Genomic DNA, 12,093 nt, shown 5'->3' with positions numbered 1-12,093 from the left:
GTAACACCGTTAGAACATGTTTGGTCTGTTTTAGCTGAACGACGAGGATGAGGGAAGGGGAAACCGCACCCATAGGAGCAGAAAAGTAGATCAAAGAGCTCTTTTACACACCAACAACACGCTGACTGATAATATCTGCACCATCCATCCCTGCAGTCATGGTTACTCAAGGAAAATTTCAGATCAATGCTGGCGACAGTGCCGAAGGTAGGCGAAATTCCTGTTTTGATCTTGGAAAGCACTAGGCTTTCATTTTGGGAGGTTTTTGTGAGAGCTCCGGGGTTGTTGTTGCTCCCACGGTGATTAATTAGAACCAGAAGACTGATTCTTCATGAGATTTCTACTTTTATACAACATCGACGATAGGATGGATCTATGTTTGGGTGTGTCAATAGACCTTCTTAACTTTACAACTTTTTTCTTCTACAGAAATCTACTTAAAACCAGCCTGTTGAATCTACAGAAACGATTGCAAAACAAATCGGCCTGTTAAAAGTAACAGCATTATAATATTAGATGGTGCAGCAAGGAGGAGCAAAGTGTAGAAAATTAAACTTTTTTTGTGGCAAAAAAAAAAAAAAAAAAAAAAAAAAAAACTCGAACAAGGAAATCAGCTTAATTAAATTCTAGTTAGAAGTATAATAGTTGTTTCCAGTTGTTTTGAACAAAATAGTTTGAATTTGAAAAAAAGAATTGCATAACGTTGCATAACAGTGGTTTTCAACTTGTGTTTGAGCCAAAAGTGGGCCACAGACTGTTATCGTCGGATGCTGAATGTTTGCAGAGGAGAGAAACATGCCAATGATGTACGGCAGCCCGAAGCGGACATGCAACTTCGTATTTTATTTTGCTCTGTTTTGCAAGAAAATTTCATTTTCTGGAGGTCCTGACTCGCTTATTTCACTATCATGCAATAACAACGCGATTTTCCCAATGTGTTAATTTCTCGAGATCTCAAAACAAACCCAATAGGGTTCCTGCAGATCCTTGAAAAAGTCTTAAATAGTCTGAAATTGCACATTTAACATTTAAGGCCTTAAAAGTTCAGAGTTAAGAAGGGCTTAAGTTTTAGAAGGCATTCTGGCTATGATATGCTCTTATCAAATGGTTGTTTACTATCTAACCTTATACAGTTTTAAAACATCTTCATTCACAAATTGTTGCAGAAATATTCTCATGAATTTAGAGTTGGGGAGGACCCCACACCCTTCTCTGATTTTATCTGGCTCACTGTGATTAAATGCACTCTGTGCTGTTGTATAACACTAGTCCAGTCCTTTAACATCTGGGCTTACAGCAGGTTTCTGACTTAAAAATCCATGAAGAAAAGGTCCTCCCTGACACAAAAAACATTATTCTGCTTTTTTAATATCTAAATTGTTCAGAATCAGCTTAACACACCTGCTAAAATGCGTAATGATAAACACCAACATATGGCAAACTGATGGAATAGAGACATTAAATGCTCAAAAAATAATCCAATTTAGGCATTTATGTCCTTAATATTTCTTTCTTTGCCCTATATCATTTGACATTTTATAAATGGTACATTAAATAAGAAAATTCAATCCTGGTCCGGTGTGCCAAGAAATCTCACGCGCCTCTCATTTTTTACCGTTTACTGTGCAAGAGTAGTATTATTGTTTCTCAGTTCTGGGCTGACAAAGGTCTTACATATTCTTACATTTGATTTCTAAAAGCACATAGGAACCCTGACAGAATTTACATGATATCGCTGGAACTGGAGTTAGAGAAACATCATACATGTCCTTTCAGGGCTTCTGCAATGATATGCTTTTAAAGACGTTAATGCTGTCCTGCTCTTTGTTTAATCCTAACTGGAAAATGTTAAATATATTGGAGTGGTTGCAAATTTTCTCAAATTTGGTTACAGTATCTTCTTAAGGAGGTAGTGGTAGGAGAACCATTTATAAAATGTGCCACTTTTTGGTATTTGGAATTATTTTTAAGGTATATGTATGTTTTTTAAGAATTAGTAAGGGATATGGTGGATTTTTCCTCCCAATTTGACCTTTACTTTGACAGTAATGACCCAGAAGTGGACAACTGGCAGCCCAGGGACCACATACGGCCTTCCTCCTCACTCCGTGCATCCCGCAAGTCAATTACAAATCTTAAGCAATTGTAAACATCAAAAAAATTATAATACCTGCAATGAAAACAGGAAATATATAAAAAAATCTCTGATTATATTTGATGATTCGTATATGTTAGCTTCTTCACAAGAAATTAGATACAATTTGCTGTAATTATTGCTTTAAGGATATTTTATATACATCATTAAATGCAGAAAAAGGCAGATATGTATTTAAAGTATACTTAAATAACCAGTAATGCCCAATATTATTGATCATATATTGGTAGGTATCAGCTTAAAATGTAAAATATCAGTAACAGCAGATCTAAAATTTCTGCCGACATTTACGACCCACATTTTGGCTATAAAAATCTGCCTTTTTCAGCTGTAAATATTGGCCATACAGGAAAATAAGTTAGGGAGATTCAAATTTTAGGCTGGACTAAAAGACCTACGCCACCTAAGATTTTATTCTTTATTCATCCTCATGCGTTTCACTTTAAAGTGTGTTTTAAGGACTGAATTGTGTTAATTTGTTAATCCTACAAATTCAAATTGTAAATTAAATATCGGTATCAGCTAAAATTAATGTGCAAATATTGGCATACCAGATATCGGCTAAAATCCAACATCGTTTAACCCTAAAATTAACCAGTGTTATGTTAAATGCATTATATTAGTTATATGCTATATATTAGTTCCTTATGTAAAATTAAAGGTAATTAGAATTGTTAAATTGAGAGTATCCTACAGTTTGTTAAATAAAAAAATGTCCCTTTGGCAGTGAGAGAAAAATTCATTTGGCCCTGTTCGTGACCAGGGTTGCCATTTCCTGACACACAGAGGAACAAATCCAAACAAATACTGTATGTTTATTGAAGAGCGCCTTTCTCTTCCCTGGGCAGTGAGTCACATTCCTCCTCATTTAATTGTGTTAAAACCAATATGAAGCAAGTAAACCATAGCTACACGCTACAGCATGTATTGCCTTGATTATGCATTTCTTAACCCCAGGATATCCTTAAAAATGCATAAATCTTAGGAAATAACTAAAGAACAGCTCCAAAGAGTCAAAAATAGAAGACAAAACAATGCTTTACAAAACTCATGTCCATAGTAGCTGAAATTCTGTCTCGGTACCTTACACTGTTAGCACTGTGTAGATGACATATTAATAGTTTAGTAGCTTTAGCACAACCCTCCATGACTCAGGCTAAAGTCATGTGTCTTCCTGTAGAGACTGATTAACTTTAGAGGTACATGAAATGTCTGGATGCCTTCTGTGCTGCTGATCCTGCTGCCTGATTGCATGATGGTTTTGAGTCAATAAAAGCTTCGGATCATATTACTGTGTGTCTCTGCTCTGGCTTTAAATACTCACAAGTGCTAAACAAAGGTTCTATGGAAAATATGCAAACACTCCACCTCAAAACTTGAACGCAATGTCCTTTCTGTCTCTTCAGATCAAAACCCAGTCAGCCTGGGATGTTGCGGTTGGCTGTTGGTCATCCTTTCACTTCTCTTTATTATACCAACCTTCCCCCTCTCAATATTCCTGTGTGTTAAGGTAGAGTATATTTATAAACCAATGCTGTTTGTGCAACAAACTCTGTTTGATTGGTTGACTGATCCAGGTGCCCACAGATGTCAGATCTCATGGTTGCTTTTGCTTTTGTTCTCATCTTACAGCGCCTTTAAAGAATATCCATCCCCTTGGATGTTTTACTCTTTTATTGATTGTAGAAATCCATCATGGTCAATATAATTTGGCTTGTTTGGCCAAAAACTGACAAAAACTCTTTAAAGATTGCTACAAAGTAAAGTCAGTTAAATAGAAATATTTAATGTAAAATAAGTGACTGCATAAGTATTCACCCCCTTCAAGTAAGTATTTAGTAGATGCACCTTCGGCTGCAATTTTACTCCATTCTTCTTTGCAAAACTTCTCAAGCTCTGTCTGGTTGCACAGTTATCAGGCATGAAAAGCCCCTTTCAAGTCCAGCCAAAAGTTATCTCTTGGATCTAGGTCTGGGATTAGTCTCGGCCACTCCAGAACATTCACCTTGTTGTCTTTAAAGTATTTCTGTGTATCTTTTTCTGTATGCTTCAGGTCATTGTCCTACTGGAAAATAAATCTTCTCCCAAGCCATAGTTCTCTTGCAGACTGAATAAGATTGTTTTTTGTCTTAATGGTGTAATGTAGCCAGCAATACTGATTAATCAGTGACTGGACCCTTGAGAACATATTTGCTGGATCTCTATTGAATTTGATCAGTCACTTTAAAGGGGATGAATATTGTGCAGTCACCGTATTCCTTAAACATATGCACATGACTGTATATTTATATTTATTTTTGCTTACATATATCTTGATATGCCTCTTCTAAAACCTGTCATTCTATGGGACTGGATTTCATTTTGGGGTTATGGTCATTCTGCTTTCTGTTCAAACTCTCCATAATGTAAATGAGTAAAATGTGCAAAACCAAATTTTAAACACTATCACCTCTGCACTTCATACAACTATTGTCATAATTTTCTAAGCAAATTACTCGCAAAATATACACCAGCTGACATGAAATATCCTGGATCAGCATGAACTTTAGTACTCTTCATGTAGCATTTTGATAAATCTTAGTAGGTCAGGTCCATAGAGTAAGTGACTGGGCAATATTTGTAATGATCCTCCTAGTCTATAGCCGGGCCTGCAAGTCAGGAAGTATTCTGGTAAGACCACCTTCTAAATACTGGGCTGTTATACGTGGCTGTGAATGCACAAAAATCGTGTCAACCTGGTGGAGAGTTTAATGTGATCACAACATTATTCCTTCAGTACAGCCAGAAAAAGTGGAATCACTGTGTTAAACCAAAACTGAACTTAAATGCATGTTTACATGTTAGTGCAACTGAAATTGTGCTTAATTTGATTTCTTGAAGTTGATCTAACACACCGAGATAGTAAAGCTGGATATTAATTTCCTCTTGCATGTATACAACTCAATTGGATCTTGTGAGTGTTACCCTCCATTATGTTGGACATTTTACTGCCTTTTAACAGTTTCTTGTGCCATCTGTATAACCAACTGTTTCCTACATCCTTACAGATAGTGAGGGAGTACGAGCGAGCCGTCATCTTCAGACTTGGCCGGTTATCAGACAGAAAGCCCAAAGGCCCAGGTTTGTCATTATGATGCCTTCCACATGAACACATGCTGGCTTGGTAAATATAAACAATTTGTGATGTAATGGAAATGTTCGGCACACAAAGTTCAGATCAAGCCATAGATTATTTTAGAGCCTTTAACCAAATTCTTAAGCGCTGACAAGTATATTGTACATATCTTTTTATTCCGCTGCCATTATTTTGAGTAAAGTGGAGAAATAATCAGTGCTATGTCACATTTATTTGCTAGATATCATGCCTGAAAAAAGTGACCCTCCCTCTTCTCCCTGAAGTTAGTTTAATCCAAAAGCAATGCTTGGAATGGCATGTAAACAGACAGAAATAACAGGGAGCTTAGAGTTGTGGCAGCTGTTATAAAGGCATTAACTCCTTTAGATGTATAAAGCTGAAATATTAGTTTAACATTAGACACCATCTAAAGATAACAGCCCTCCCTCATACAGGGGGTTTAGCGCTCTGACTCTTTAACCGATTTTAGTTAGCCCATTAGATTGTAGCAGCAGGCTGAAAAGTTTACTACCGCTTTATAACAGGTAATACACTAAATTCTGAATGAAATTTCATGTCAGGATGTAGAGGAAATCACTCCCTTCTTTAATAAATGTCTGAAAAACACTCAGGTTTATAATTCTTGGAGACAGGACACAGGGAAAGGCATCTGGCTGCATACGTCTATGGTAGGACGTTTTGGGCTCATATGTTGCAGACATCTACAATGGGACAACCTCGACTGTGGAACAGGAAGTGACGTACTATCCCTTGTTGTTTTTTCTTAGTTTGTGGTGTATTGTTTTTTTATTTTACCCCCCCTCCCCATTACCCTAACCCTAAACTTTATGGTTCAGGTGCCTAACTCTAAACCTAACCCTCTTTGGATTTTCCTTAGCTTGTGATGTGTTGAGGTTGCCCCATTGTTGAGGTAAGCAGCCGAAGGTCCCACCATAAAGGTCTAAAGCCAGATCCTTTTGGACTCAAGAGTAAGGGTAGTCTTCTCAATGTAGTGTCACTATGTTACAAGTATAAGTCCTTCTTTAAATACTGATATGTCCAAAAATGTGCTAAAGTTTTTGTTATGACAATGGAATCATGCCAGAATAATATGCTATATTCCTGCAGTATAAGTAGGCCTATTTATGCATTATTAATGACTTTAGTTAACCGCTGGTAAAGATAAAGCAGACTATGTTATTGGTTCAAATTCACTGTTTCTCACTTTCCCCACATAGCCGAATACATTTGTTTCTGAATTGGATAATTCTCTTTTGTTATGAAGTTTTGGTCTATCAGACTGAATGTGGAAAAAGTAGCCTAATTTTATTAGAATAATGTAGTTGAGTAAAATTTAAAACAGCTCTGTATTAGATGTGGATGAGCAGTGATTAAGAACTGGCAGGCATAAGGACTGAAGTCCTTAAATAACTAAATAATTTTCTTTCCACACTTTTATTAAAGCCTTGCAGTGATGTAAGTATAGCCTACTCAGTTTCACCACAGGCGTGGGGTGAAACTCACTTTACTTAGTTCTATGGTTGGTTCATAATGAATGATCAGGTAATTGATTAAGTGAGCATACATGTACTTGTAAAAATGTCTATCTACCACAGTGTCTTTAGCAGCTGAGCACCCCCGATATTCTTATTCTAAAATCGCCCTGGGATCCAGCTAGGCTATATTTCTTAAAAAATGTACAAACTTCATAGCATGCACATAACATAACAGATATGATTTCTCTGAAAAATTTGTCATGGGCTAATCGATTATTCACTTTGATGCTCTCTGGTCTCATTCCAACCTGCAATTCAGTAACTTCTATGATGAATGTTTTGTATTCTAATGGGTACAAAAGCAAAAAGCAGGGTCTTTGTTCCTTTCCAGGACTCTTCTTCATTCTGCCCTGCACCGATACCTTTGTGAGGATTGACCTGAGAACCGTTACCTTTGACATCCCTCCGCAAGAGGTAATTTTAGCATTTTTTTCCTGTATCACCTAATGTTTTTGTCATTTCTATTTGTTAAAACGAAAAACCTGAATTGTCCCAATGACACAAGTATTCCACCCTTTACTTAGTATTAAGTTGAAGCACCTTTGGCAACGATTACAGCCTTAAGTCTTATTGAACATGACACAATGAGCTTTGCACACCTTGATTGAGGGAATTTTTGCCATTCTTCTTTGTAAATCCTCTCAAGCTTGGTCAAGTTAGAAGGGGACCATCAGTGGGCAACCATTGTCAGGATATGTTTGATAGGGTTTAAGTCAGTGGACTGGGCCACTCTAAGACATTCACAGAGTTGTCCCTAAGTCTCTCCTGTGCTTAGGGTAACTGTCATGTTTAAATGTGGACCTTAGGCCTAGGTCCTGAATCTGTGGAACAGGTTTTCATTGAGTATCTCTGCCCTCCTCATCAGTCAGCTTTCCTTTAACCCTGACCAGTCTCCTAGTTACTGCCGCTGAACACCCCAACAGCATGATGCTGCCGCCACCATATTTCACTGTTTGGATGGTACTGAGCAGGTGAAAAGCAGTGCCTGGTTTTCTCAAGAATAGAGTTAAGGCCAAACAGTTAAAAAAGGGTTTCATTAGACCAAAAGGGCTTGTTTCTTACAGTCTGAGTCTTTCAGGTGCTTTCTTGCAAACTCTAAGAAGGCTTTTATGTGTTTTGCATTGAGGATAGGGTTTGCGTAGCCACTCTTCTATTATGCCAGATCAGTGGAGGGCTACAGTGATGGTTGTCCTTCTGGAATTTTGTCCAATCTCCACACAGGATCTCTGAAGCTCAGTCAGAGTGAGCTTTGGGTTTTTGGCCACCTCTCTTACAAAGGCCCTTCGCCCCCTGATTGCTCAGTTTGACTTGGCGACCAGCTCATGAAGGAGTCCTGGTTGTAACATCTTCCATTTAAGAATTATGAAAGTCACTGTGCTTTTGGGAACCTTCAGTGCAGCAGAATTTTTCTTTTAGCCTTTCCCAGATCTGGGCCTTTCAACAATCCTGTCTCTGAGCTCTGCAGGCAGGTAGACTTCATTGAAGGTGTAGAAACATCTCAGCAAAGATCCAGAGAAATCGGAGGCTAAATTTCAAGTATTTTTGCAGAGGGTGTGAATACTTCTGTCAATGTGATATTTCAGATGTATCCTTTTAATGATTTTGTTTTTGATATATTGTTACTATTTATATTTAACTTTGCAGATTCTGACCAAGGACTCGGTGACAGTGTCTGTTGATGGTGTGGTGTACTTCCGCATACAATGCCCCATGTCATCTGTGGCCAATGTGGCTGACGCACACTTGTCCACACGTTTGCTGGCTCAAACCACCCTGAGGAACGTGCTTGGCACCAAAAACCTGTCAGAGCTGCTGTCTGACAGAGAGGGGATATCACTAAGCATGCAGGTGACGACCAGAAACACTTTAAAGTTTATGAAGAGGGAAGGAGAAGAGAATGTAACATAAAGGGATATTAAAATCCTTTAAAAAGAAATTGCTTCATATAAACTCAAATTAATAGATATGATATAATAAGCCTTACTTGGAGCCCTTGGAGACCCTGGAGGTTGAGTATACCACAAAAAATCCTTTATGTTTGCTTTTTATTTTTGCTTTAAAAAGGTACATTTGTTCCATGACCTGTTCAATAATTAGTTTGTGGAGTCATTAGCAGTGAAGAAGACCTCAGGGAACGCTTTGAAAATTGAAAAAGATAAACTCCATGCGCCCAAAATTAAGCATAGGAGATTTTTCTTTTCTACAAAGCTGCTTTAGATTTTTTTTAAATTTTACCTTCAGTGGGTGAAAAAAATACAAAACATGTTGCTTGCTGATATACTGTATATGTCAGCAAATACTTGCCTTTTTGCACAAGCCAATGTTATGTTCAGGCCTCTTTAAGCTCTGTTTGTCTACACCCACTGGTCTTTAATTATGTCTGTTTAACCTGCTGTCAGACTGTTTGCATGAAGATGGTGTCTGCTTAAACAGCTTTTACTTGAGAGATGTGTTGATATAATAAGAATTGCTGTTAACTGATTAGATTAGTCTAGTTATTAAATGCTTTGTAATCATTTAATTATGATTAATCACATGTATTGTTGAAATGAGGTGGAATGCATTGCAGGCAGATTTAATGCATACATTTGAAGCTTCCCCCTATTTATCTTTATTTCTCTCTGTTCTTCATATTAAGAGTTTGTTAGCCTCAAAAGTTATGATTTTTCCCTCACATGCATCAGATTTACTAGCATGAGTGCACACTGGGGATGCTTTTTATTAACTACACAAAACAGCTGGAAATAGCTTGGGTTATAGCTTGAGTGGCAACATTGACACTTTTTACAAGCTTTTGTAACAGCAAGAGTTGTACATTCATACTGAAGGGAAGCATGGCACATCAACAGATTGATTCAAAGTTTGGACAAGTGTCAGCATGCCTCTGTTTGTGTGGGGAGTAGAGACAGGCAAGGGAAGAGATTGTGGCAGACTGTGTTAATCAATCCTAGATGGTGTTGATCTCCAACATGGATAACATGTTTGTTATCATTAAGTTTTTGTTTGTTGTCATTAAGTTTTCAAAAGTACATTGGATTGTTGTATGACAGTGACATACACTGTATGGACAAAAGTATTTGGCCACAACTGTTTATTTTTGAATTATTAAATTCAGCTGTTTCGATCAGACCTGTTCCCACAGGTTTCTAAAATCAAGCACCTGTCCTTGCAGTCTTCATTTGCAAACATTTGTGATATAACATTGGTTGATGAAATGGTCGGGCGTGGGAATATTTTTGCCCATATGGTGTATGATCTCACAGTAAAAATTGCATTTCATTTTTTTATGTGTACTTTTTTTCTGTAATTAATAGTTCTGCCAGATTCATGCAGCAGTCATGAAGCAGTTAAGGTCAATATTCAGTACATTAAGGTTTTCTAATCACACTTCGTTGCATGCTTTATTGTCCCTTTCAGCACACTTTAGTTGAGCTGCAGCATTGTCTCACTCACTCTTTAAAAGCCAAGCCAGAAGTCATCTCAACCTTTTTACTGCTCCCTTGTTTGCTTTTGAATCCATAGTAAGTCCATTTTTTCTGTATTAAACCCCTTAAAGCCTGTCTTTCAAAATAAAAGCTGGTCTGTATCTTAACACAGAATATATCACCCATAGTTTAGGACAATACAAAATGTAAAATTAAACAAAAACATTTAATTGAAATTAATGGCATTTCAGAATAGGAGATTAATCACAATTGACCACAGAAATTATGAGATAAATTGCAAGTTTAAAAATAATCATTTGACAGCCCTATTTTAGATTGAATCTTTTGCTGGATTTGGATTCTTGGAGGGGGATCATTTTTGGTAGAATATTATTATCAGTAGACTCACACTGTGAGTTGATGACTTTGTCATTTGCTTGTAAGTGGTCTGATAGATCCTAGGATTGAAGCTGCAGTGTTGGATCTTTAAATGAATGGGAAAAAAATCTTTCTAGTGATACATGGCACAATAAAAATGAATGCTTTATTTTGATAGCCCTACTAAAAAATAATTGATTTGTATGAAGCTAAGCCTGTTTTTATAAAAAAAGTGAATTGGTATTTCTCCACAGGAATCTCTGGATGATGCCACCGACACATGGGGCATTAAAGTGGAGCGTGTGGAGATTAAGGATGTGAAATTACCCCAACAGCTGCAGAGAGCCATGGCAGCTGAGGCCGAGGCCACCAGGGAGGCGAGAGCCAAGGTGAAGATGTTTTAACTATTGTAAAAACACAATACCGAGAGGGTTAATGTGCAGGAATACTGACGGTATCTCTGTGTTTCAGATCATCGCTGCAGAAGGAGAGATGAATGCGTCCCGGGCTCTGAAAGAAGCATCTCTGGTCATTGCTGAGTCGCCCTCTGCTCTGCAGCTGAGATACCTTCAGACACTCAACACCATCTCAGCAGAGAAGAACTCCACCATCATCTTCCCTGTGCCCATAGACATGATGCAGACCTTCATGCAGAATAAGTGACGCAGTTAAGGGTAATTTTAAATCACATTTACACTACTCTTGTTTGTATGCAATGTTAACTGTAAGCTTCAGTGTGTTTTCTATCCTTTCTATATTTGCTGTAACTTTGTGTTATTTCGATATAAAAGAAATGCAAAATGTAAAACAAAAACACATATATTAAAAACGTGTAATCGAAACTGGGACTCCATTTGTACACCTATTTTCCTATTGTAAGTTAATACTTGTATGGATTGATATGGTTAATATATGAATTGCTGTTTTTGGAACCAGGAACCAGTCTAGTTTAACTTTTATATAGAGTTGTGACTTTATCTGAACAGCCTGGTTGGATATCTATTCTTTTGTTCTTCTTGCCAAGAGGAAAGATCATACTTTACAGCACAACTCCTCAGTAGCTGCTTAGTACTCGAAGGGGACATAATTTACCCTTTTAGGACAAGTTTATATTATTCTCAGAGGTTCCCAAAACATGCCTGTTAAGTTTGTTGCTGAAAAAACACTCCAGTATAGGATTTTTGCATATCTGAAACCCCCTCTGTTTCAGTCCTTGTCAGAACAAGCCGCTTTGGTGTCTGTGGTTTAAAATGGTATTAGCTGTCTGACTCCGCCCCTGACCACACCTCCTCTCAGGAAATTGATGTGGCACTCCTGTTGTTAGAATGTTACAGACACTTTTATCCAAAGTTTAAGGACCTGACTGGGATTCGAACCATCAATCTCCCAGAGTAAAGCCAGCAGGGTAACCCACTGAGATATACAGCATCTGCTGGCAGCTGAGAGGAGGATCAGGAGATGAGG

At 37.6% G+C, this 12,093-nt stretch overlaps 1 protein-coding gene across 1 annotated transcript; it reads left to right on the top strand.

Annotated features, from left to right (window-relative positions):
- On the top strand, positions 1-11,471 carry stoml3a (stomatin (EPB72)-like 3a). The gene is made up of 7 exons (XM_041808091.1): positions 1-207; positions 3,562-3,665; positions 5,203-5,275; positions 7,158-7,240; positions 8,471-8,674; positions 10,884-11,018; positions 11,101-11,471. Exons 1-7 carry the CDS (start codon positions 159-161, stop codon positions 11,290-11,292), a joined length of 840 nt encoding a protein of 279 aa, XP_041664025.1. The 5' UTR covers positions 1-158; the 3' UTR covers positions 11,293-11,471.
- The last annotated feature ends 622 nt before the right edge of the window (positions 11,472-12,093 follow it).

Source organism: Cheilinus undulatus, linkage group 2, assembly GCF_018320785.1.
Source record: "Cheilinus undulatus linkage group 2, ASM1832078v1, whole genome shotgun sequence".
Lineage (NCBI taxonomy): Eukaryota > Metazoa > Chordata > Actinopteri > Labriformes > Labridae > Cheilinus > Cheilinus undulatus.
This window is presented reverse-complemented; position numbering and strand designations above follow the sequence as displayed.

What these genes read in the sequence shown, in the direction of transcription:
- stoml3a (XM_041808091.1), top strand. Translation starts at nt 159, where the DNA reads ATGGTTACTCAAGGAAAATTTCAGATCAATGCTGGCGACAGTGCCGAA. An exon ending in TGCTGGCGACAGTGCCGAAG is followed by an intron (nt 208 to 3,561) that starts GTAGGCGAAATT and finishes CTGTCTCTTCAG; the next exon opens with ATCAAAACCCAGTCAGCCTG. An exon ending in CAATATTCCTGTGTGTTAAG is followed by an intron (nt 3,666 to 5,202) that starts GTAGAGTATATT and finishes ACATCCTTACAG; the next exon opens with ATAGTGAGGGAGTACGAGCG.